This window comes from Neolamprologus multifasciatus, chromosome 23 (genome assembly GCF_963576455.1).
Source record: "Neolamprologus multifasciatus chromosome 23, fNeoMul1.2, whole genome shotgun sequence".
Classification (NCBI taxonomy): Eukaryota; Metazoa; Chordata; class Actinopteri; order Cichliformes; family Cichlidae; genus Neolamprologus; species Neolamprologus multifasciatus.
The window spans coordinates 16481629-16507460 of record NC_140460.1 but is presented as its reverse complement, the minus strand read 5'-3'; the positions used below and the strand labels follow the sequence as shown (position 1 = coordinate 16507460).

Genomic DNA, 25832 nt, shown 5'->3' with positions numbered 1-25832 from the left:
AATGATGTTGCTTGGCTATTTATTCAAACTGCATGGACCTTAAGTAAGTGAATTTTATTTTATTTTATTAATGACGGCAAAACAAGTGATGACAATTGTTCATATTGGCTGAATATTTAAAAATCATTTCTGTTTGAAGTAACTTAAAGGGCTGAAGGAGAAAAGGACAAAAGAAGAGCACAATAACAGTGAAGATAACATTGGAATGAAGATAAAAGGTGCCCAGAAACACGGACACAACTTTTCCCTGGATAGATGAAACCTGTGAAGGACAAACAGTGTTTCTGGTAGTGACAGGAGAGCAGTCAGGATAATCAGACAAGCCTGCCCATAATGATAACTGAATGATGAATTAAGCAGGATATGGCACAGACAAATAATGTGTTCTTCATCATGTGCCAGACTCCAGTGTGTTGTTTTTTGTTGATTTTTTTAAAAATTTTTGTCACTTTTTTGATGAATAGTATCCTGTGAAGTAAGATAAATCAATTATATTTCTGTATTTCCATAATAGTGACGTATGTTCTTATCAGTAAACAAAAACACAGAAATTTAAACTGTGACCAACTGATGGTAATCGTTCTGTTTCAAGTGTGTAATCAACCAAATAATTTCTACATATGTTAACAACAAACTGCCTCATTAAACCTCATTAACTGTACTGACTGTACAGTCTATGTTATACCAATAATCCATCTTTTATTATTTTTTTAGTCTATTACATTGAAGTCAGGAAATGGAAAGAAAACCAATGTTTAGTTTTCATTTGTTTTTGTTGTTTTATTACAGATCCCGATTCCTTTGGAACAAGGTTCCAAGGAGACAAAACATTTCTTTGAGCATGCAATTTGTTGAAAACAACTGAAACTGGCTGTTTTACAGCTGATCAAAAGTTTCGGACCACAGGCCTTTAAAAGGCCAAATCTCTGCAAAAATGTGGATTCATTATTATTTTCCATCAGGTAGTTACAATGTCATAATTATCTGATGGTAAAGGCAAAAAAACGTCCCCTTTTTGAACGTGGTCGGGTTGTTGACCTGCATAAGCAGGGTCTCTCACAGCGCACCATCGCTGCTGAGGTCGGATGGAGTAAGACAGTCATTTGGAATTTCTTCAATGATCCTGAGGGTTATGGAACAAAAAAGTCAAGTGGAAGACCCCAAAAAATCTCACCAACATGGGACATTTTTTTCTCTGATGAGAAAAAAAAATTTAACCTTAATGGTTCTGATGGTTTCCAACGTTACTGGCATGACAATCCCACAGATCCCATCTGAGATGTTTTCTACGTGCCACAGTGGAGGGGACTTCTTCCAGGAGAATAACATCACTCTTATGGAACATCCTGCATGTTCTGTTCCCCTGATCTAAAACCAATTGATAACCTTCGTGGATGGATGGCAAGGGAAGTTTACAAAAATGGACAACAGTTCCAGACAATAGATGCCCTTTGTGTGGCCGTCTTCACCACTTGGAGAAATGTTCCCACTCACCTCGTGGAAACGCTTGCATCAAGCATGCCGCAACGAGTTTGATCAACAGTGATCAACAATAACAGTGGAGTTACTCATTACTGAGTTTTATGTTTGGAACTTTGATTTTTCTTTTTTTCTGGCGGGGGGTTACAGGGTTTTTTTTTTTGGAGGTGCGGTCTTAAACTTTTAATCAGCTGTAAAACAGCCAGTTTTAGTTTAAGTGTTGTTTTTCAATAAATTGCATCCTCAAAAAAATGTTTTGTCTCAGTCCCATTTCTTGTTGCATGGTTTTTTTTTTGTTTGTTTTTTTTTTTGGGGGGGGGGGGTTGCCATTTTTCAAGTGGTCTTAAACTTTTGATCAGCACTGTATTTTTAAAATATATTTATTTTTCCTTTGTCGTTGATGGCATACTATGTGTTTATGCTACTTTGTGAGTGCCTTCCTCATTGTCATTAGTTCATCTCATTTCAGTTCATTTAATGTGCAGTTAATTCTCTCTCTATTAATTTCTGTTCTTTTTCATCTGTCAGTTTACTGTCCATTTGTTATACAAGTTCTGTGCTGACCTTTATAAATCCTGAATGTTTTCCAGGGTTAGCATAGTAAATAGGACAAACTCCAAATGAGAACTTTGAGTATTTCCATGTTTTGTTTTGTTTTTTTATAAAGTCTCTGTAATGATAGAATTACTTTGAATTACACAAGTAACAAGTTTTGTCTGTTTTTGTTGTAGCCTCTCAAGTTTCTGGCTATGTTTTCTTTTTCTTTTTTTGTCTCTAGTTGGGTTGTCAAAGGAAGCACGAGGAAGTCTGACATCTTTGCTGGTTCAGCCCATCTCTGCCCTCCTTGCCAAGACATTGCTGTCATCGCCATCCACGGGCCAGGAAGGCTCTTGTATTCCTCTAGCAATGCCTCCCAATACAGGTAAGCACACAGACTACAGGAAACCAGAGTTGCTAATAATGTCTCATTCAACAGAAAGTGTTTTCAAAAGTATGAGTTTTTCTTTTTTTAATTAATAAAAACAAACCAGCTTCAATCACAAGCGAAAAGTTACAGCATGCATGAATGGAGCAGTGTATGGAGCACATGAGTGACACAGCTTTAGGACATGTTTGGATTAAACCAGGCATTATGATCAAGGAAGCATTGTGCTTAAAAGCATAGGATATAGATTTATCAGTTCATCTAGGTTCCATTAGTCTCCTTTATCCTTAGGATGCCTATTGTGAGTTTATGGTCTGTGTCTAGAGCTAGCATTTTTGTACTGGATCTGTCTATCTTCCATCCAAAACCACTCTGTTAGGACAACTTTCTTAACCACCGCATATGTATATATAGCACTCATAGTTGAAAATAGTCTAGTTAGACTCACTGAGTGAAAAAGTTACACATATAACTTTTCTAAATTGGACCTCTGTGATCCTGTGGAAGCTTCCAACCCTACTGCTGTTGAGCTCTCATTACATTACTTATAGATTTTAAATAAGAAACATTAGAAATGTTATTTAAGGTAGAGCAGCTTGATGCATGAATGTAAAAAGGCAGAAAGGAGTATAAGAGGTAAGAGACATATAAGGAGGATTATGTGACAGTCATGGTGGAGATTAAAGAAGGGACTGATTCATTACTATAGCTTATTGTATTGTACTGGTTCTTTTTAGCTACTGGTATATTACCCAAAGTTTATGGTGACATACAGTTTTAGTTTAATCATTATAGGAGCATGTTTTGTGCTGATGCTTAAACATAGGTTGAGAAAAACTATGATGAGTTATTTATGCTAATTAGCAGTAACAAAATGATGTATTTGCTAATTCAATTCAATTCAATTTTAATTATACAGCGCCAAATCACAACAACAGTCGCTCAAGGCGCTATACATTATAAGGTAGACCCTACAATAACACATGCAGAGACAAACCCAACAATGATATGACCCCCTATGAGTAAGCACTTTGCAGTGTAAATGTCTGAGAGCAACATAAAAGCTAGTTTTGTAAAAGTAATGGCAAAAGTTGTGTAAAAAGTTAACTGAGAATCCATCACATTAAAGAAGAGACAAAAGAAATAAAGGTCAGAACTGACACTCCTAGTGTTGACCTGTCAGTAGGCAAATACATAGAGAAACTCAGTAATTTCCTTTATGGAGCAGCTGCAATGAAAAGGGAAAAAACCCTCTTTTTAATATAAAATCATGATGGGCTGAACTGGATTCACGTTTGATGGCCATCTGCCTCAACTGATTGAAGTTAGGGAAGAGCAGAGACAGAGGAAAGTTGAGCACTTAGAAGCAATAAAAAATATGTCAAATATCAACAAGTAACTGCAGATATAGAAAGTGATTCTATTTACTATAGCAGGTAACTTCATTTTGAAAGAATAAAACATTCATTTAACAAGTGTCAGGCATGAGCAAGCAGTGTAGAGTATATTATCAACTGTCCTACAGATATCCTGCTGCAATCCAATTACAGGCTTTGCATGGATCCCTTTCAATCATTTTGAGTCCAGTATCAGGGCATGTCACAGTCTGTCTATAATTACACTAAAGACATCTGTCCTAGATTTGATTCAGACTAGAGCTGAAAAAATTATTTGGTTTAAAAATTAGCTAATCAAAAGAAAAATATTTAGCTTTAAATTTGAATCAATACATATTTAAAACATGTTTACATGTTCAATCACAAATCATTAGTTCGGGTTAGTTAATTTAGCTCTGGCTTTTCTTCATCATTTGACTGGATATTAGCCCCTGTTAAATAGAAGAAAGAAGTTATTTAACAACATAAAACTGACTGCCAGCCAAAACATTTTCAAATGAAATTAATCTAGTTCCAGTGCTGAACTAGAAATAATTTGGAAAATATTTATTAACTGCTGGATGTTTATTAATTTATTTCATCATAGATGTGGGGATATTTTTTAATCACAAGACAGCATTAAACAGAGACGTTTAAAACATTGAAAAGGCGCATAAAGTTACATAACCAATAAAATATAAAATAAAGTGTTAAAAGAAAGTCTAGATTTGAAATGCAAGAATAAGTGTGTGAGATGCTGTTTCTGCAGCACTCAAATGGATAACCTTCACCAGCACCTACCCATGCTTGCATATCAGTCACACTCTATGGTGACTCATGGAGTTCATAACCTGGAATTTCCAGCAAACATTGCTTGGTTAACTCACAGATGTGACCCAAATGCCTCCTCACCACTGCGACTCTTAGGTTTTGTGGAAGGGTTTAAAAAGCAGCATGTCCTGAGTGAATCTTAAATCCTTTGTTTTTATTCTTTATATGTTCTCCATATGGAATACATTGTCATATCATTTTATAGAATTTACTTATCTAGATTTGCAATTAGTACAAAATGTGTACACTACATTAACAGCATTGAGGTCATAGTCAAACATATTCGGTTTAAAGGATAATTGATAGGGGGTTTTGATACCTAAAGATTTTAGATGCGTTCAGAGCATGTGAAAAAAAATTTAATCAATCGCTGAACTGTCTAAAAATGATTTTACGGTAAATTTACTTACTTAGAATTGGAATTTAAATTGGTGACTGAGGGCTTCTGGAAGCCATAAACAAAAGCATAATCTCAGAACCAGTTTTAAAACGGTTAATGAGTTGTATTGTGTACAGTATCAAAAAACAAGTAAAATCTGCTATAGACGGAAAAAAATATTGAACCATACAAATATGAAGCCACTTATTCCCATCCCAAAGTAAGACACAAAACAGTTACTGATTTACAGTTTTAGGCCAGAATAAAAAAGCATGGCCTACATTTTCATTTTGGCTTGCATGGATAAGAGAAACTTGGGAGAGTTTTGAAAATAGTCTACCTGTGTGCATTGTCATTTAAAAGAAATGCTTCTATCTAATCTAAACTGAAAATCAAAACGTAAATAGCAGCCTTATTATAACAAGTTGCACATTTATGTTACTGAAAGTTGAAAATTGTTCAAATTTGATGGAACCCAAACAAAGTGCAACAATGCTGCAGCCATTTTAATAGACTCTTTAATAGACTCATTTTAATAGCCATTTTAATAGCCATTTTAATTTAAGACTCTTATTTTTTGAATGTGCCAGAACTAGGAAAAATGTTTCCAGACAAAGAGTGTCTAGATTGAGGGCTGACATTTTTTAGGTTTTATTTCTGGCACTCTGGTTGATTTGACAACACCATGTCTGGTCGGTTTTATTCATTTTTCACTGCTGTGCAGAAATTCAGTTTTTCAGAATAAGACAGCTATAGAAACTGATAAAAGAAGTTAAATTTGAGGGGCAACAGGGAACCTGATCCATTATACTCTATATTTTATATCACCTGTTACTGCAGCATTGTATTTCTATATATACATAACTGTAATATAATAGAATAAATAGTTTGAAAAACATCATTACAACCGACCTCCTTCTGCTAAAAGGTGCAAACAATATAGGCAATACATCTGAGCAAAAATACTTGTTTCCAAATGTGATAATTAGGCTGGTGCTGAGAGAAAAGAAACAGAACCAGAAGAAAGCAATCAGCGAATGTCAAAGAGGCTAAGAAGCTCATAAAAGAAAATATATATGAACACTACTTGCAAGCAGTATTTAAATGTTTTAATACTGCTGTGGAATGCTATGCAATGTGTGTAAGTTAGATTGCTAATGATGAACTACATTTTTCTGAATAATTCTGATTATAACTAAAAATATATGTTTTTGTACAACTTTTTTTTTTCAAATATGACCATCATTGCACCTGTTAGGGGGTGGGATATATTAGGATGCAAGTGAACAGTTTGTGTTGGAAGCAGGAGTGAAGACTAGATGAGTGGGTCAGAGTATCTTGGAAGCTGGAGGTCTTGTGTGGTGCCCCCAGTCTGCAGTAGTCAGTATCCTTCAAAATTGGTCCAAGAAAGTAACAGTGAAGTAACTGTGACAGTGTAATGGGTGATCAAGGCTCATTGTTGTATTTGGAGAACAAAGGTTGGTCCCATTAGATGAGCTACTGTAGCTTCAGTTATCAAAAAGTTTAACGTTGATGGTTGGGTGTATTTGCATCAATTTGTCTTGTGAACACATGGCATCAGGATATATAATAGGAAGGAGGAGGTAGTTTGATGCTTTGGGGAAAGTGCTGCTGAGAGATCATAGGTCCTGCCACATGGATGTTACTTTAGCACAAACTACCAGCCTATGCATTGTTGCAGACCATGTACACCCATTCATGGGAATGGCACTCCCTGATGGCTATGGCCTCTTTAAGCATGATACCACGAAGCAAAAATGGTTTAGGAATGGTTTGAGGAGCACAACGCATTTGAGGTGTTGACTTGACTTCCACGTTTCCCAAATTTCAGTCTAGTCAAGCATCCGTGGTATGTGCTGGATAAACAAGTCAGATCCATGGAGACCCAACCTGGCAACTTACAGGACTTAAAGGATGTGTTGCTAATATTTTAGTACCAGATACCACAGGGCATATTCGGGGGTCAAGTGGAGTCCGTGCCTCGACGGGTCATGGCTGTTTTCACAGCAACAGAGGACCAACATATTATCAGGCAGGCGATCATAATGTCACACTTGATTGTATTTTGCCCTTTAATTTGAAGAGCATGTTAATAGATTCTACAACTGGCAATGAAACTACTCTGTATTGGGAATACTAGCAACCTGAAATTTAGTTTTTAATGCCTCTTCATTGTCTCAGTGCGGCTTCAGAGGCTTTTCAACTTTTCTAGTCCATAAGGTAATAGCTCTGTAACTTTAATCAAAAGTATGCAGCTAGTGAGTTTGAAGAGATTAGTGAGCTTCCAGATAAAGAATTACAAGAGAAATAGAGGTGCATATGTTGTAAGTCATATCATACACCCAGTTTGACAGTGATTTCTGTAGAGTCCTAATTTCAGTATTTTTATTCAGTCAACAACTGCTGACAATAATTCAATATTAAAAAATAGCTGCCCAAAACTTTTGCATTCATGAATACATTTGCTCTCTCGTCTTTTATTGCGTCTCCTTTCTATTGTAGTTGTATACCATCTTTCCTCATGTTATTTTTTAATATTTAATTATGTGAACTTTCATTGCTCTAAAGTTTGATTGGCATGAAATGATCCTTTTCTTGGTTTCACATCTTGTTCAAGTCATCATCAGCAAATATGTCCTCTTGGGGGTTGTGTGGGGCCACTCTGGGCAAACGCCAGAGGTCCATAGTGGGCTACCAACTGTTAGGCCCAGTACTGGTATTAACTGTAGGGCACATGTGGGCTGACTGTGGACTGCCCACACAAAGCAGAAAGAAGCCCATAGTGGGTCTACAGTATGCCCATTCTTTTTTATTTGCTGGAGAGAAACAGCTGTTAACTAACCTACTGTGAATGAGAAGAAGAGGTGCAAGGCCAAGCTTTAATTCTAAGAGCTACTTTAACCTGTTTTTCATCCATCCATACACCCATCATCTTCCGCTTATCTTGGGCCAGGTCTGGGGGCAGCAACCTAAGCAGAGAATCCCAGACCTCCCTCTCCCCGGCCACCTCATCCAGCTTATCTGGGGGAACACTATGGCGTTCCCAGGCAAGCCATGAGATATGATCTCTCCAGCTGGCCGAACTCCTCACCCTGTCTCTAAGGGAGAGGCCAGCCACCCTTTGGAGAAAGCTTATTTGCAGCACTTATATCCCCAATATAATTTTTTCGGTCACTACCTAAAGCTTCTGACCATGGGCGAGGATAGGGATGTCAATCAACCGGTAACTCGAGAGCTACGCTTTTATGCTAAGGTCTCTCTTCACCACAACAGACCGATACAGCATCCACATCACTGCAGTCGCAGCACCAATTAGTCTGTCGATCTCCTGCCCCCCTCACTTGTCAACAAGACCCGAGATACTTAAAATCCTCCACTAATTCGTCCCTGACCCGGAGTAGGCACTTAACCTCACTTAACCTTAACATCCTATACTTCCAAAAGCACCTCAGTCGAATGCCTTCTCCAAATCCACAAAAGACCCTGGCATAGACTTTCCTGGGAAGGCGGAGGAGTGTGATCTCTCTATAGTTCTATAGCACACCCTCCAGTCCCTATGCTTGAAGATGGGAACCAAAATTCCAGTCTGCCAATCTAGAGGTATGACCCCTGATCTCCACGCAGCATTGTAGAGGCATGTCAACCAAGACAACCCTACAACATCCAGAGCCTTCAGGAATTCAGGCCGAACATGGTCCATCCCAGGGGCCCTGCCACCAAGGAGGCCATGCCTCAGTAACCTTACCCCCAGTGGTGGACGAGTCATTCCCCTCATCCCCAAACTGTGCTTCCTCTATGGAAGACATGTGAGTTGGTTTAAGGAGGTCCTCAAAATATTCCTTCCACCACCTGACAATATCCTCAGTCAAAATCTCCGAACTCCTCCCACACCCAAGTTTTGGCTTCATCCACTGCCTGAGCCGCGTCCCACAGGCTAGCCACCAAGTTGTGATCAGTTGACGGGTCAGCACCTATCTTCACCCAAATGTCCAGAACACATGGCCACAGATCTGATAATACTGATCTGATAAAAGTTTCAAATTTGCCATTTGATCTACTATGACTGCGGTGATGTTTTTTGACATCTTTACTACTACACAAGCAGGACTATGGATATTTACATTGGCATATTGAGGTACATGTGTGTTCCCACTTTTGTACTCTATTGAAGCATTTTGTGTATGTGAGTATGTATATAAAATAAAATGTATACAGTATAAATGGAAAATTCTTTCTTTCCTGCTTTTGAAAGTTTAAATCCCTTTTTATCTCGGTGTCTTTACTACAGTTCCCTATCACAACACTACCTTCTGCTCCCTCACTTTCTTATCCTGAGCCCTCTGTCTCTCACTTGAGTCTCTGCTCAGTCGTCATCTCTTGTTGTCCACATGCTTCCCCTATTGAACGTGTGTATGGTCTGTCTATTTCCATTTATTTCTCGATAAATCCAAGCAGCTGGTCATTGAATGGAACACTGCATTCTGCCCTTTTCCAATGTTGCACAGATAACAGTCACACAGCCCACACACAGTTCATCACGTTTATGCACCCATGTGGCCTGATGGAGTGATGCACCCCTAAAACCCAGTGGCCAAAGACATGAGTACTATTGACTGAGTGATTGGGCATGTGTGTACCACATTCACTTTATTGCTTTTTTTTTCCAGTTGTGAATTTGAAACTCATTAGGTTTAAAATATTTCGGTGCTTTTGAGTATCGCAGTCAACATAAATTTTTTTTTGAATCCCTGAAAATCTATACCATGAGTCTTAGTTTGTTGATATTTTGGTTTCAGTTATTTGTTTTTTAGGTCTCTACTGGGCAAAACAGTAGATGATTTCTGTGTAGCAAATGGTGTGTCAGATGCTGTTCCAGTTCCGGCAGGGGTTACTGTGGTTTTCGAGTGGACATTTGAATGTGTGTGAGTGTTTGTGTGCATTTGGTTTGTCCCTGCTCTTAGAAGAAAGGCATCTTCGAAGACTGATCTTATTGTAGAGCAAATGGTTTTTGCAAGGTAGGCTTCTTTTTTCAAGTGTTTCCATTACTTCAAATGAGGCAGAAGAGGGAGAAGAATAGTTGCAAGGGAGGGAGCGAGTCAAAAGGGAAGACAAAGAGAGAAAGCGAGAGAGATGTAATCTGTCTCCAATCGATTGGCTGCACCTCTGACCACTCTTGGGATCCCACTATCATTTGTTTCCATCTGTCTGCCTCCTTTCATTTTTTTCTCTTTCTTTTTAATTCCGTTTCTCCTTATTTTCTCTTTTAATTCCCATTCAATTAAGGCTGGGTATATTGGCTGGCCATTGGTTAATTGCTTAGGGGCCCTCCATGGAGCTCACCAGACCTTAACGAGATGATGTGGTTGACCTCACAGTACTTTTATCAATGTACGTGTGAGTGAATTTGTGCATGTATGTTGGCTTTTTTTTTTAATGTGTGCATATTTAAAGTGGTGTCCAGCTTGATTATTCCTTTTATAATATATTAAATTAAAGATCTAATTTTATTAGATCTGTGTAAGACACTAGCTTATTCTGTATATGATCTATTTGATGTTAATAAATGTATAAATAAATAAATGTGCAATATACAAGCCCACCTGCTCTAACCCCACATACTTCATATTCTTGAGTTGCCATAAAAGCATTCATGAATACAGCCTTTTACATAGCAGATAAGAAACATTTTTAACATTCAAAATGTTTAGCATTAATCTGCCTGACAGTTTATTTTATAAGCATATAGCTACCATTTTGAAATGTAAAGTTGTAGCGAATGTGTTTAGAAAGAAAATACTCCTGATACCCATTTCATATCTACAACTAAGCTATAGATATCACACATCTATAGCTAAGCACCTTGTTAACATTAACTTATACACATACTCAGGCACATTGGAGATGACTTGGCTTTCAAAGATCCATTGACAAGCAAACTACCAACCAGCTGGTCCTTTATGTCAAATTTCAGATTTAAAATCTTCCTATTTTTTTTTTCAATTAGCTTCCTGTTTGGATTTTAGTTTGAAACTATTGTTGTTCTTTGCGTTCTTGCATCTCTAATTGTTCATGTTAATTAATACGTTAATGAATACCTGGTACTTTTCTGTAGTCTTTGGCCATGTATTTGTATGTGTGAGTGTGTGTTTCTGATAGATGTCACTTCCCCCATGTGTTGTGCCCTTTAAAGATTGATTAATTCACTGAGCACACGCTGTCTAAATCGGGCCTTGGGGCTTTGGTGCCAACTCTATCTGAGTGGTGTGTCTGTTGACCAGACAATTACCAAGCTACTCCATCACTATCTCTAAGGCCTGTTGCAAGCCCCAGTTTACCCTGGCAAGGCTGATTAATTGTACACACACATTTACACTTTGAAATGCCAGCAAGTACACACTTTCACACACTTTTCTGCATTCATGCATGTTCATATATCTTATTGACTGAAGTCAGAATCTTTGCAAGGCCACAGTGTTTGTTGAATTAGCAGATGGAATGATTGCAGATACTGACAAAGATGTGACAATGACTCATAATGTCCTTCTGATATATAATGACCCAGCAGGTGTACTTGTGATTGGTTGTGTTTGCTCATATACAGCGTTTTACTTATTTATTTATTTTTTAAATTGAAGCTAAATGCTTTTTCTTCTTCCGATCTAAGCTTGGCATATATCACAGCTAAGATACGCTTATGTAAAATAAAAGTTTAAAAAAACATAGACTTGAGACTTGAGATGTTGGAAATACTCGCAGTTTGTTTTCATTTTTTATTGAAAGTGAAAGACAAAATTTAAAGAACTATAAAATATTTTACAACACTGTTATCCTGAAACCTTTTCTACTGATTGGTGGGATAGGACTGCGTTTACTTGTGAAAATGGCAGTGCATTGCATTTTAATAAGTCTAGAAATATGTTCCATCATTTTGAAAAGGTTAAAAGTTGGCATTGCAGAATGTGCCTGAGTGGTAACAGAATTAGTGGCCTAAAATATCAACGTATCAGTGACAACAGGAACAGTCCCCTTTGAAAGTCCACAACAACATGCTTTACATATAATCATGTGAAAGTAGACTGTCTTCTTATATAAGTCACTATAAGCAATCTAAATACTAAAGGAAACTAAAATAATGTCTTACAGCCAAACAGAAATCTTTAAAAACAAAACTCATGGCTTATATAAGTTACTTAGATAGGAGTAAATACTGCAATGTGTCCTTTCCGTTCAACGAACAGTACTGATATTATAACTCTGCACTTTTTATTTTTCCTTTATTATTATTCTTTCATGCTTATTTTGGCCAAAGGCACTATTACACCTCTACTGAAAGTTACAGTAGGTTTCCTATAATTCTCTAACTTGCTTTTTCTGCTACACTCTACATTTAATACCCTCTAGAAAGGCTAGACTTTATGTTCTGTGATTATATAACAGACCTTTTCATTACATAGCCAGAAAAGTATTACATCCTGTTATAATACAATGCAATATAGTATTTTTAAAACTGATTATACAGTTTCTTTTTTGTTTTCTAGGTCTTTGTTTTTTCTTATTGTAATCTTTAAAATAGATTTTTAGTTATTTAATAACAGTTCAGAGATTCCATACATGTAAAGATAGATCTGGATATGCAATAAGACTTTAATATTGCAATATTAATTCTAAAATGAGGACCAAGATATACAGGCAAGATGTTACCTTGGTCCTCCCTCTCTCATGGGCACACAGAAACATACTGACAATACCACACATTCATCTTGCAGTTATTAATGGTATAAAATTGTATTTGATTAAAAAAAAGCAAAAAACAAAGTCAGAGGTATCTAAATGTCTTTTTGTCTGCCTTTTAATTTTCTAATATGTACAATTTTTCTTTCTCACTCTGTTTTATCCTGTCTCCCACTCAGAACAAATGCCAAAAGTGTACCAAATTTCCGTGGAAATTACATTGCAAAGCCGCAGAGGGAGAGGCGAGTGAAGCAGAGCAACTTAAAATGGCTTTATATAAAGGACTCCGAGGCCCTTTAATTACACTGCTATTGATTGCTATGTGCAGGTTTCCCACATTCATTTGCTGCTTTTTCCTCTCAACTATGCATCAATACCCAGCAGAGAATTGCACTTAGTTGCTTCTGAATGTAGACTATTTTATAAGATTATACATAATATCTTTTTTTAATTATCTAGTTTATATATTTAAAGTAGTAGAATGTATGGATGTATTTGGTTGTTGCATATATGGTTTCTTTCTTATTTCTTGCCTTAAAAATGTATTACATATTTTAATTCCAGGGAAGTTCTATGTAATGCTAAGTATAAGTTTGTCTAATAAATCTATCCAGTAGTCAGAGTAACACAATGTTACAATGGTACTAAAAGACCATTACCATTACTAGCAGTTTATGTCTTTACCAATACACCATGGCACTGTTACCAGGGTACATATCTGCCACCTATTCTTACTATGTCTCGTTCTGCCATTTAATCAAAGAGGCTGAGATGCAGTAGATGTCCTAGAGTTACGGAAATCAGCATTAGTAAGCCGAAGTGGTGTAAATTATGAGATTGTCAAGCGGGAGACCAAGGATCTTGTCGCAGGAGCTTTGGTTGTGCATTTAGTTAAATTTCATTTCACTTCCCATTTGGTTAGGGTTAGGGTTAGGGTTTAGATGGCAAAAGAACTTAACAAGGTTTAGGAAAGATTGCAGTACGTTATCCCCGTCCGCAACTCAGCCATGAGTGATACCAGAGGAGACCCAGAGTGTTCAAATGCAGTTCCAAGGATCCTGAACAAGTGTGGAATTAGTTGGTGTAAAACAATTTTACAAGCACAAACAATCTGATTACAGTTTCGTTTTGAGCAGTATTGGTGGCACTGGTAATCTTTCCCAACTACAGACAGAGCCAGACTAGCCTTACCTGGCAGTGCTACTAATTGTCTCAACTAACTTGAAATGGAATAAAGTCGTATATACTGTTTTAAAAGGTAATGTTCTACATGTGTTTGAAGTCTTCATGAACCTTTGATCATACAGAAGCTACATTTTGTAGGAAAAGTAAAAGTATGCACAGGTTGAGCACATTGGTTCCTTTAATTTCATTTACAAAGGTAAACCTCTAGCAGAAAATTCAAAATTCTACTCAGAAGCTCTGCCTTGGTTTGAACCCAGGACTCTTTTACTCTGAGGAAACAGACTTACCACTAAAACAACATGCTGCTTTTTATTCTGCCATACTGCTTGTGATAGGGAATTCATACAATCCTCCAGAATAAAATGGTGCTAAATAGCTTAGCTCTGTTGGTGACATCACAGTGTATTTGAGTTTTATATTTGCTGAAATCAGGACACATTCTGTGGGGAAAAGGGCATTTCCATTTCATTTAGCCCTTGGAAGTCAAACATATACTATTGTCCCTTTAAATATTTTCATCAACTCTCAAAACTTAACTTAGAGTCACCTCTTACCTGTAGAAGCAGCCATATCTGTAAACCCATTCATCATGAGGGGAATTACTCTATGACAAATCTCTCTCCCTACTCTCTGTGCGTTTGCAGATTGAATACACAAACGGTCCACATGTTCCATCCCTCCTCTTTAGCCATAGTCATTTGTGCCAATGTCAAAAGTGATAAATGGGTTATGTGGCGCCTATGAGAGAAAGCAGTGAATTTTTATAATGTATTAAACAGGAGCGAGAGGGCAAGCAGACAGGCGGGCAGGGAGGGATGGAGGACAGGAGTGAAGCTGGAAAAGTGGGCTGTCATGCTGTAGTGCTGTAGGCAGGGGACCTCTGTCACACACAGTTTGAGCCCCAGCTCGCATCTTTGCTGGCACTTCTTCTGTATTTCCCTCAGATATCCAGCCATCAGCCCCCCAAGAGCTCACAGCCATCCAGCAAGGCAGCTGAGCTGGCAGACACAATATCTAGTGACTGCTCTGTCAAATGCATCATATGGCCATCTGTGTGTGCTTTTAAGTGTGGTCTTTTTGCTGTTCTTACAAGAGCCAGTTGCACTTTGAGACCATCACATGAAAGACTTCGAAGGTCATTTTATGTTTCACATTTTTATGTATTGTTGCTGTTTGTTGATAGAGCTGTAAATACAAAACATCATAATCATAAAAATAATAATCTCCAATCTAGCATAAACTGAAATTGAAAATTTGAGCTGACAATTTGTTATTATTAAAGGATTTTTAGTCTGTGCAAAATCCCATTTAGTTTTCTATTATTACTTGAATATGTGACTTTCCTTACATACTCCCCTATTAACACTCTCACTGTCCCATATATAATGAAAATGCCTAAAAGGAAGTAACAAGACCCCAATAACGTACTTTTTTAAGCGGCTCTATGCAAAATTGTTTATATCTGCCTTTCATTACCTTTACTTTCCAACTGGTTGAGATTGATGCAAGTGCATGCACACACATTCCCTAGCCATCTACCCTCACATCATGATTTTAACCCTCAAACAGCCCTGCAAGACGTGTTAGCAACTACAGACAAGCAAATGTTCTCACTTTCCACATGTCGTCTATCTCTCTCAAAGAATCCAACACCAATGTGTCCTTGTAAAGATACACATAGAAGTAAACACAAATGAACCCAGACACACCAGAGCGCACAAAAACACAAATGGACTCTATTGTAATTACTTTAATGCCACTCTAACCAACCACTCCATTAACCATTTAGCATTAATTGTACTTTACAGCTACTTTGTCTTAACATTCAAGGTCATTTATCCAAATCACTTTTTAGTTCATCATGAGAGGGTTTGACAGAGTAGTCTAACAGATGAACAGTAGTAGTTTAATGCATTCTGATCTCCAGTTTCCTGAAGATTGTGTGTTTCCTTCCCTTCTGACAACCATCAAGAGTTTAACCCTTGGAAAACAACTTAATTTTAGGACACCTGTAAAGTGGAGTGATGAAGTAGTTAAAGGTTCAAGTGATATTACACTTTGACCGCACTCTGAGAGTGCAGTTTGTCCAATCAGATGAATTATTTGGAACTGCCAATGCACAAAAGGATAATTTCAACAATTGTGACTAAAGTCTAAAAACTATTGGTGGGACACTGGTGAAGAACGATGATGACTATCTAAATGTATATGATGTGGAGCAAAAACAAAAAAAATCTAGGAGGGGAGAAGAAAAAAGAGAAAACATTGTCACGGAATGTAATCAATACATCAGTTCCTCCACAAGGTGTTAGATATGGAATTGCTAAAAAGAAATATGAACCTAAAGGTAGATAAATCAATAAAAATGTCATAAAACCTAACTGCTGATTGGTAGGTGGTTTGTTTCATTGTGTTCACTCTGAATTTGAAGGCTGTTTTTAACCTAAGCAATAGCTATAGGATATACTAACCACAACGTTCATTTGATTTATTTTATTTTACATCAGTCTACTTTGTTTTCGGTTTTTAGCTTGAAAATGTAATTAAAGTCAGTTCAGTTCAGTTCAAATCAGTTCGGTCCAAGGAGCTTTCTTTCCAAGCCTTTTAGATACCATGGCCTGAATGACTGAGAACCTGCACAGTCAGTTTTATTCTATTTTATTTATATAGTTCCAAATCACAACTCAGTCACCTCAATATGACTGCAGGGTTACTGTTTATATTCCAAGTTAAAAAAAAAAAACAAACCAAAAAAACCCCCACAATAATACAGAGAAACCCCAACAATCATGCAACCTCTTATGAGCAAGCACTTGGCGACAGTGGGCAGGAAAACTTACCATTTAACTGGAAGAAACCTGCAGAGATTAATAATAACGAACTCCAGAGTGGTAATATCCCCCATGGCACATTTGATTTAGAACAGAGCATTCAAACCAGGTTCTGTCTATGTAAATAGATTTTCTTTTTTCTGAGTGAAAATTTATGAATGAAAATCTCCCAGTATCGTCACATTATGAATCAATAATAATTCAGAATTACTCATCTTACAATTTGTCTTTTTCTTTCTTTTTCCTAGAGCGCAAGAAGATAACCCTGACAATTGGAAACCAGTTTTCGTACAAGAAAATTTACAATGTTGTGGGATATCTGAAGGGAAAGAGGAACCCAGGTTTGTACAAAACCACTGCAGATTTGCCTTAAAGTTAAAACACAATCTCAGCATTTTTCTGTCTCTATCTTTGCTTTTAGCTACATTTGTATTTTTTCCTGTTTCGTTAACAGAAAAGGTAATGATTTCTTGATGATGCTTGTATTACTTAGCTTTGCTGCAACATAATGCACTTAGTTCCCAAATATGGCTTTCATTCCTCAGCTCAATCTGTCTGTGCTTGGCTTTAAACAAGCAGTAGAAATCATAAGAAAAAGATTAAAGGAGAGATTTGGAAACATCTGTATTCTCTTACTGGCAGAAAATTCCATGATAATATCAACACCACTTTCATAGCCATCATAAATGAGGCTACAAACAGTGCATGTTAGTTCAGTTTGCCACTAATCCTGTAAATGGGGAAGCAGTTTCTGCTTCCCACCATCAATGCTATCCACATCTGTGTCTCAGCAGAAGAGCAAATTATAGAAACTAAGCACATTCTGTGCTACAGAAATATTCTCACTGGTGGTTAAATGAGACAACCACAATGACTTCTCTTAAAGTGCTCTTGAGCAACTGAACCACTGGGTATTCAGGCAAGACTAGCAGTTTGTAGCAGTGACATAACATGAACCACTGGCTTCTGATAAATAAGATAATAATAATCATTTATATTACCTTTCCATGTGGAATTAACCGTTTTGATGACTAAAATAACCAGTTGACATCACCTTTAAAGCAAACACAGTTAAACTCAAATTGAATTATATGGCTGCCATAACAAATATTTTATATTAGTGAGGAAAATATTCTTTTTTTTTTAAATTCTTTAATAAACTGTGGGATTTCCTATTATTTTCCTTGCATACAGCACTTCTATCCACATGTAGTGAGCACAGGGATCACAATAATGCATGACTTTCTCACTTAGAAGTGTTGTTTTAGAACTATTAGAATCTATTAGATTTGGAGGTTAGTGAAATTCTTCCAAAGCACATAGCCAGCCAGTCATAGCCAGAATGACTGAGAATATAGAATATATTCATAGTAGCAAGAGTTCTTGGATAATATTTAAGGTCTCATCATCAGTTTTAACTTATTGTGGGTGGTATTTTATATACACAGCTCACGTTGTCAGGAGCTTTCTTTCTCCAAGTAATATAATTAGCTTACTTCTGTAAGGTATTTACATTACTTTTAATTAGTTTCGATTATTTCATTATTTCAGATGCATCTAAATGTAACACATTTAGGTTACATTTCACCTGAAAAGTGATTCTTATAAACGCATATTAAGGTTCAGAAGATGCAGGTGCACGTTTTTTATGGATACATTAGATCAAAACACAATAATAGAAGCTTTAACTTGATTTGATCACACTTTCATTTTCATCCCATGAATCCAAAGGTGGTTAAGCTCTGATAAGTAGACATTAACCACCTTAATGTTGACTAAAGTAGACATTAACTGCCTTTTGCACTCTTAATGTCAACCATCGTGTTTCTTAAATGTCTGCCATTTGCAGCTATTTATTTCAAAAAGTTGCCCATTGATGTTGGCAAAGACTTTTGAAAATGGACCATCGGAGATGTACCTTTTTTTTCTGTTTCCATTTACAAGGCTTTGTTAACTCTGCCCATTTCAAACATGCTGTGGTTTTTTAATATTTAAATGTCAACCCTGGCTCTTTCTTCTTAGCTAAAACTACCCCTATCCTTTTTTAAATTGTCTCTTTATCTTGCCCTTGCCTGATCCACACAGCCTTTCTCCAATGTCACGCTACTGTACCTGTCCTGCCCACTCAGTAGTGGAAAATTATCTTGCTGATTTACAGTGTAATATTAAGCAGGCATAATGGCCCACTAAAGCAGATAATATGGGTCACAAATCTCTGGAAGGAGTGATGCTTTAACTGGTTGTGGGGGTTTCATCATATGTCTGTTCCACACTTAACTCTAAACAGACTGAATATTCATGCATGATGGCAATGGGTAATTCTGAATGAATCTTTGCTGTTTTTCTTAAATAATTTCCTGCTGTACGCAGCTACAGCTAGCAGCATAACAAATCTGCCAAACAGGCACACTGTAACATCAAAGCAGCCCTGTAGTTTGAGCCAGTGTGGTTCAACACAAGTGTTACGTGAATACTCCAGGGACATAACTGTTTATATTCTAATAATAGCTCAGTGAAATGAATTCATAAATTTAGATTTGTATACAATTATAGTATAAAGCTGGTTCAAACTGTTTTGAATGCAACAAAAATGTAGAAAGTCTATCAACTGCTCACTAATAGCACATTTAGTGATTAATCTTCCATTATTTTATTTGGTTGCCTTCCTGGACAGTGTTGGGAGAATCAGTTTCAGGCATTGTCCAACGTTGCCCTTTCTTATATGCAGCCCCAAGCAAACATGTTGGAAAGGGCGACTTCAAAATGTGCTTTTCTTGAAATATTCAGTTTGACACCTTTTTACATATAGGTGCAGACAACATGGATTTTGTACTAGGCACTTGAGTGGTTAAAGACTGCATCAGACATCTGCATTCACAAGCATTCAACTAGCTAAGGCTGGGAGGCTTGGTTAAAAAGCTGTATCCATACACTATATGGCTACATCACAGAGTCCAGTTAATTAGTGCCTACAGTTTGCTAAGTAACATTGCAAAAATAAGCATTTAAATAAAGCACTAGAACTGGAGCAGGGATTACCTGCATGGACTGCTACAACAGTACAAATGTATTTGCAGCAATCCATATTACTTGTCAGAAAATAACATTAAAACATTTTCCAAAAAGCACCAACATCAGACACATGGTTAAGAGCAGCCTTATCGGCATCACCTGCCACTTAAATCAGTCGTGTCTGTGATTTTTTTCTCTGTCATGCACATAAAAGGTTTATTTCTGCTGTAAAGTTTGGGTTTATGTAGGAGTCTTATAACATTGCACTCACTTTGTGAAGACATTCTTATTCTAAAAAACTGCAGCTTTTTTGTTTGCTTATTTGTTTGTTGTGTGACAAAAGTGTCACACATTTGTACTAATTAGTGTCTCATCCAGTTTCTATGAAGCCAGGCTTTGAACAGCTATCATGACTTTATACTTTTTACTGTTACTCTAAAGGCATAATATGACCAAATAAAACATAAAGTATAGTCACAGAAATATTAGCTTATGCCCACGATCCTCAGTTAAAAGCCCGAAGCTATACAATTCCAACACAATCCTGAAATAAATAAATAAAACTCATGCATATGAAATATGAGATAAAGAACTTGAGTGGCCACCTAATCTCAAGATACCTACACTGCTAAATTGCTATTGTAGAAAACACCATCCATCCATTCTCTTCCACTTATCGTTGTCAGGGTCGTGGGGGGCTGTAGCCTATCTCAACTATCAAAGGGTGAGAGGTAGGGTACACCCTGGACAGGTCGAGAGTCTGTCGCAGGTCTAATACATATAGACAAACAACCATTCTCGCTCACATTCACACCTATGTGCAATTTGGAATTACCAATTGACCTAATCCCACTAACTGCATGTCTTTGGACTGTGGGTAGAAGCCAGAGTACCCAGAGAAAACCTACGCAAACACAGGGAGAACATGCAAACTCCACACAGAAAAGCCCTGGCCATGTGGTGGAATCAAAACTCTGGACCTTCCTGCTGTCCTACAGTCCTAATCACTCTGCCACCATGCCGCCAATGTAGAAAAATTCCTCGCAAATTTCAAAACTGTAGCAAATGTTAGAGTACTTCTACCAAGAGTCAATTGCCCATAGGAAAAAAACAAAATAAAACATGATTGGTAGCTCATGTATTTATGCAAATGAAAACATTCCTCCATTGACTTACTGCACTAGACTACGGTTAGTTTCAGCTGAACCAATAATAATTTGTCCTAGCCTAAGGGCTGTTATTTTATGTTATTTTCGGTCTGTGTTTATTAATTGGGGTTTCTTATGAAAAATTAATTTAGCTTTTGATATATTAATCTCCTCCTCCCTCTATACATACCCATGAACAAAGTAAATTACACTTTCACGTATGAGTGATTTAAAGTACTTTACGCTAATCGCTGTTCATAAGATTCACCCAGGAAGCTCCACATAATGTAATAATATGTTGTCTTGGGCTAAGCTAGCAGGCTTCTCTAAGCACCTCTTTTCTCAGACAGAGTCATCAGTGCTCTGTGTTGCAGTTGTGAGGTTTGCTCTGTTCTTCTTGTTGCCTGCAGGAGTTCTGCTTTGTGCATCCATACTCATCTCTCTGTCTTTGTAGAAAATGCAAAGCATACAAAGAAGCCTGAAGCATTCATGTGTGAATGCAAGTGAGTTTGTTACCTCGGTAAACCACAGGAAGACACTGTGTGAATGCCTTTATGCTACTATTATTAAGTCACAGCATTTGTACATATTCATTTTAAAACCCCTTTCTCGGTTTATCTATATAATGTGCTGTGTATCTGATTTCTTGAAATAATCCCTGCTGTCTATCACTGTCTATAATTTTAAACAAAAAGATGGAGAGACATATTTGGGCCTTTTACCAACAAGTATCTGCACATTAGAATAAGAAATATCACCCTTCAGTCAAATTTCTTCCTATACAAAATCCTTAAAAGCCATGTTTCTCAGTTCAGCAGTTTAGTTCTTATAGTAATTAAGGACAGTTTGGTGATTTGAATTTGATGTGCCTGTTGTGGTTCCATGGGTCATGCAAACTTGTGTAACTCTTCCCCTTTATTCTAGAGATTCTGAGTTCTGCTTCAACCTTCTGAGTCATCTTAAGGCTGGCCAAACAAAATTACCCCAATTAGGCACCAATACCCGAGTAGCTGCAGCTACCTGCATGAGCTTCAGCAATGGATGTGTGGAACATGGTCCACTGGGGACTCAGTGCAGGTAGTGTCCCCACCCTCCCTGAGTCTGGTGATGGGCAAGGGGCTGTATACTTGTATCTCCCTGGTTCACTGCCTATACATTGGGGTTTTTCCCAGTGGATGAGAGGCTTGGTACCCCTTGCCTTCGGATCAGGGGAATGGGTCCTGACTGTAATATGTGCCTATGTGACGAATGACAGCCATTTTGAGTCAATAGGTGAGGTGCCGGAGAGGGCTCCAATAGGCAGTCTATTTTAAATACAACCAACTCTAAATGGATAGCCACTGAAGGAAAAAAGGTCAAAAAGGATGATGGGATTTAAATATTACCCAGATGGAGACCTGTTTAAAGTACAGTGTGTGTGTGTGTGTGTGTGTGTGTGTGTGTGTGTGTGTGTGTGTGTGTGTGAGAGAGAGAGAGAGAGAGAGAGAGAGAAAGGGGAGGGGAGTGAGAGTTTGTTTAGGAGCAGATGATCAGTGATACAACATGTGTTCAACATTAGGTCCATCAAACAGCGAGTGACCTTGAACTGTGAATTGTGGGAGGATGAATAAACCTGTTACAGTAGTTGCATTCATCTGTGTGCATTTGTGCACCTATGGACATATTCTTTTAGCGTGATTGAAAGATTGCCTCTAATAGTACAAAGCACAAAACACATAGAAGCCCCCCAGCTGGCCTGTGGCTCTGAACCCAGGACCTGTTTGCTGTAAGGCAAAAGAGCTAACCACTGTGCCATTGTGCACCCCATAGTATAAAGTGTAATAAATATAAAAAGGCACAAGTGGTTGTCACATATTTGTATATCATCCTTTAGCTTATTTATTTTGAGTTTGTGTAGCCTCCCTCATTTTTCACCATAAATGTTTGAGTATCTACCTATACAGAGATGAAAAAAAAAGATTTCTCTGTTTTTTAATTTACTTATTTGTTTGTTTGTTTTATTTATTTATTTATCTTCAGATCGCTATGTGCTGGTTGGTAGTCGTCATGACAGCGACCATGGAGGCGGGACTTCAGCTATTATGAATCAACTGATTGCAGCACTGACAGAGCAAACCAAACGCGGATGGGTACCAGACCGTACCACTGTGTTTTGCTCATGGGGAGGCTCGGCCCTGGGAAACATTGGATCTTATGAGTGGGGAAAGGTCAGCAAACACAAGAGCCTCTGCTTTATTAAATGTCAGAGGGTCAAGGGTAGAAATGTCTGAAAATAGAAGTACTGGCAACATACATGAACACCGATCACTAGAAACATGAAGACACTTCTTGTCAAAGGAGTGTGGGGGGTTGGGGCTTAATTATGATGGTGTGATGAGTGTAATGACAACAATTATATGATTATTATAGTAGATTGAAATCATAATAGCTGGTGTGTGGTGTACATTTATGTGTTCCTTTCAGGATAACAGTGTTGTTCTGCAGAGCAGTGCAGTGGCCTATGTCAGCCTGAACTCTCCAGTTAGAGGGACGGAAGCTCTCAGAGCTACAGCTTCACCAACTCTTCTGCAGCTCACCTCAGATATACAGAGGGTAACTATTACTATGATTCCATGTACTGCTACTGTCACTCCAACATGATGTCCTGCTACAGTGTTCAGTGTTATCACAACACACACCCTATAAATTATCAGGGATCCCTGAATATTAGTAGTAGCACTGTGATTCACCTAAAATATGGCAACGAATAATCACCTCATTTCAGTGAAAGGATATAAAGCGGTGGCATTTTCTTTTTTTTTTCAAAATTACAGCTGCTGCCACAGCTGCGATTTTGCCAGGTTAATGTTGAAATTTGTGTGAAAAGATCTGCTAAAAACCACCAACTGCTAAGCACCATATTAGAGATTACCCTTGTGGTGTCTAGGGCGGTTCTGTTACTTTAAAACTATGTTGTTTTGCAAGCTTTAACCCTAAGAGGGTAAACTATAGTAAATAAGACTTAATCTTGTTTTCTATTTGAGTTCCTAGAGGCACATTTCCCACTAAATTGTGTGTTATCAGCTTAATACTTCATGATTTTTCCATGTTTTATAAAGGAATGGCTTAAAAAATATTTTAAGCTTCAGACATCCAGAGTACCCACGATCAGTTCATCTTAAAGCCCCGATCATGCATGATTAAAAGCTCATATTCATATTCTTTATTTTTGTAACTGTTGTTGAAACTTTGTATCTATTTCAACCCTTAAAAAAGTGCTCATAGAAGGTCTTCTTTGGATAACACACTGCTTTCATCAATGCTTGTCTGCATCAGTATCAGTTTTAATACCCATATTAAATTGTCTGTCTGTATTTGTATAGCGCTTTCCTAGTCCCTAAGGACCCCAAAGCGCTTTATATCCACATCCACACACATTCACACACTGGTGATGGCAAGCTACATTGTAGCCACAGCCACCCTGGGGCGCACTGACAGAGTCGAGGCTGCTGGACACTGGCGCCACCGCGCCCTCTGACCACCACCAGTAGGCAACAGGTGAAGTGTCTCGCCCAAGGACACAACGACCGAGACTGTCCAAGACAAGGCTCGAACCAGCAACCTTCCGATTACAAGGCAAACTCCCAACTCTTGAGCCACGTTCGCCTCGTTATCCCCTCATCAAAGCATGTGCCAGATTTCGATGTCTCATTATGGAAATTTGTGATTGTTTTGTATTAATCCAACTATAGCTTAAATATAGATGATTAGAGGTGATTAAAAAAGTTAGGTAACAATAGTACTGCAACTTGAATACAGTGAAAAACCAGAACATTATGAAAATTCATAAATGCGAAAGATGTCTGTCATACACTGGACATGACACGATATGCCCGTGACTCTGCATCTAGGATGTAGGAGAAATGAGCAGATGTAAATGCCTAAACTTTAACAAGGACAAAATATTCATGGCTGTGGAGTTGGAGCCTCTCCCAGATCGCAGAGCTATCACTGATTTTCTAGTTTACAGACAAACCAAACCAATGACAGGATGTTAGTGGTTGTGTTAGAGCTTTAAACTCACAACTTAAAGGACCTAAAGGATCCGTTGCAACTTAATGCCACTTTTGGAGATCTTTTGGTGCTCTTTTGAAACTATGTAAAGAAACAACAGCAGGCTTGTTGTAACTGATTAGAACATCTCACTATATGTCCATATTTCAGTTTACTTTGCTTCTTCATTTCTATTATTTGTTTGTTTCTCTGTAATTACCCGTCACTAATCAGGATGTTAATATTTTCAATTCTACTTTGATGTTTTTTGAGGTAAGTTTTCCTCAGAAAATTTGCTTCAGGAACAACTGCTAGCAGACTCTTAGGCAGACACACTGATTTCAGCAAGCTCGGTATTAATAATAAAGATGGCCAGATGTTGACATGAAATACTGCCACCTTATTTTGAAGGCCATTCTTAATGGAGTAATTTTATGTTCATTCTACACATCCATTAAGATAATTCTCCCTTACGTTTAGTGTAATAGAAGGATAAAAACGTTATGTGATCCTCCTCTGCCTTGCAGAAATTAATTAAGGATATGCCTCATAGGTGTCCTCGGTTTCTTTAAAACAAGACGTCAGGGGTTTAAAGCCTGGTTAGAAAATGCTTCCGGCTAGACCCTAATGCCAAATCAGCTACATTGAACTATGAGTGAGAGACAGGTAACTGAAGCCATAACAGCTTTAGTAAAATAGATGATGTAAAAATGTTACATAACCAAGGTCCCTCTCTTTCTTCCTGAAATTAGTTGGAAGAGATTCCTTGCAGGTGCAGATTAAGCGAGACATCTCTCAAAGGCTTTGGGCAACTTTACAGCTGCTGCAACTGCTTGTACAAGAATTCAGCTGATTATTAACCTGTTCATTTATTGGAGCTGA

General features: G+C 37.7%; 1 protein-coding gene across 9 annotated transcripts in view; it reads left to right on the top strand.

Moving 5' to 3' along the window:
* Window positions 1–25832, top strand: part of naaladl2 (N-acetylated alpha-linked acidic dipeptidase like 2) — a 490790-nt gene that overhangs the window by 316968 nt on the left and 147990 nt on the right. For all 9 annotated transcript variants that reach the window (XM_085150614.1, XM_085150615.1, XM_085150607.1 and 6 more), the window contains 4 exons: window positions 2258–2401; window positions 17007–17099; window positions 22938–23125; window positions 23382–23510. In XM_085150614.1, the coding sequence (XP_085006740.1) occupies window positions 2258–2401; window positions 17007–17099; window positions 22938–23125; window positions 23382–23510 (554 nt within the window). The remainder of the gene's footprint in view (window positions 1–2257; window positions 2402–17006; window positions 17100–22937; window positions 23126–23381; window positions 23511–25832) is intronic.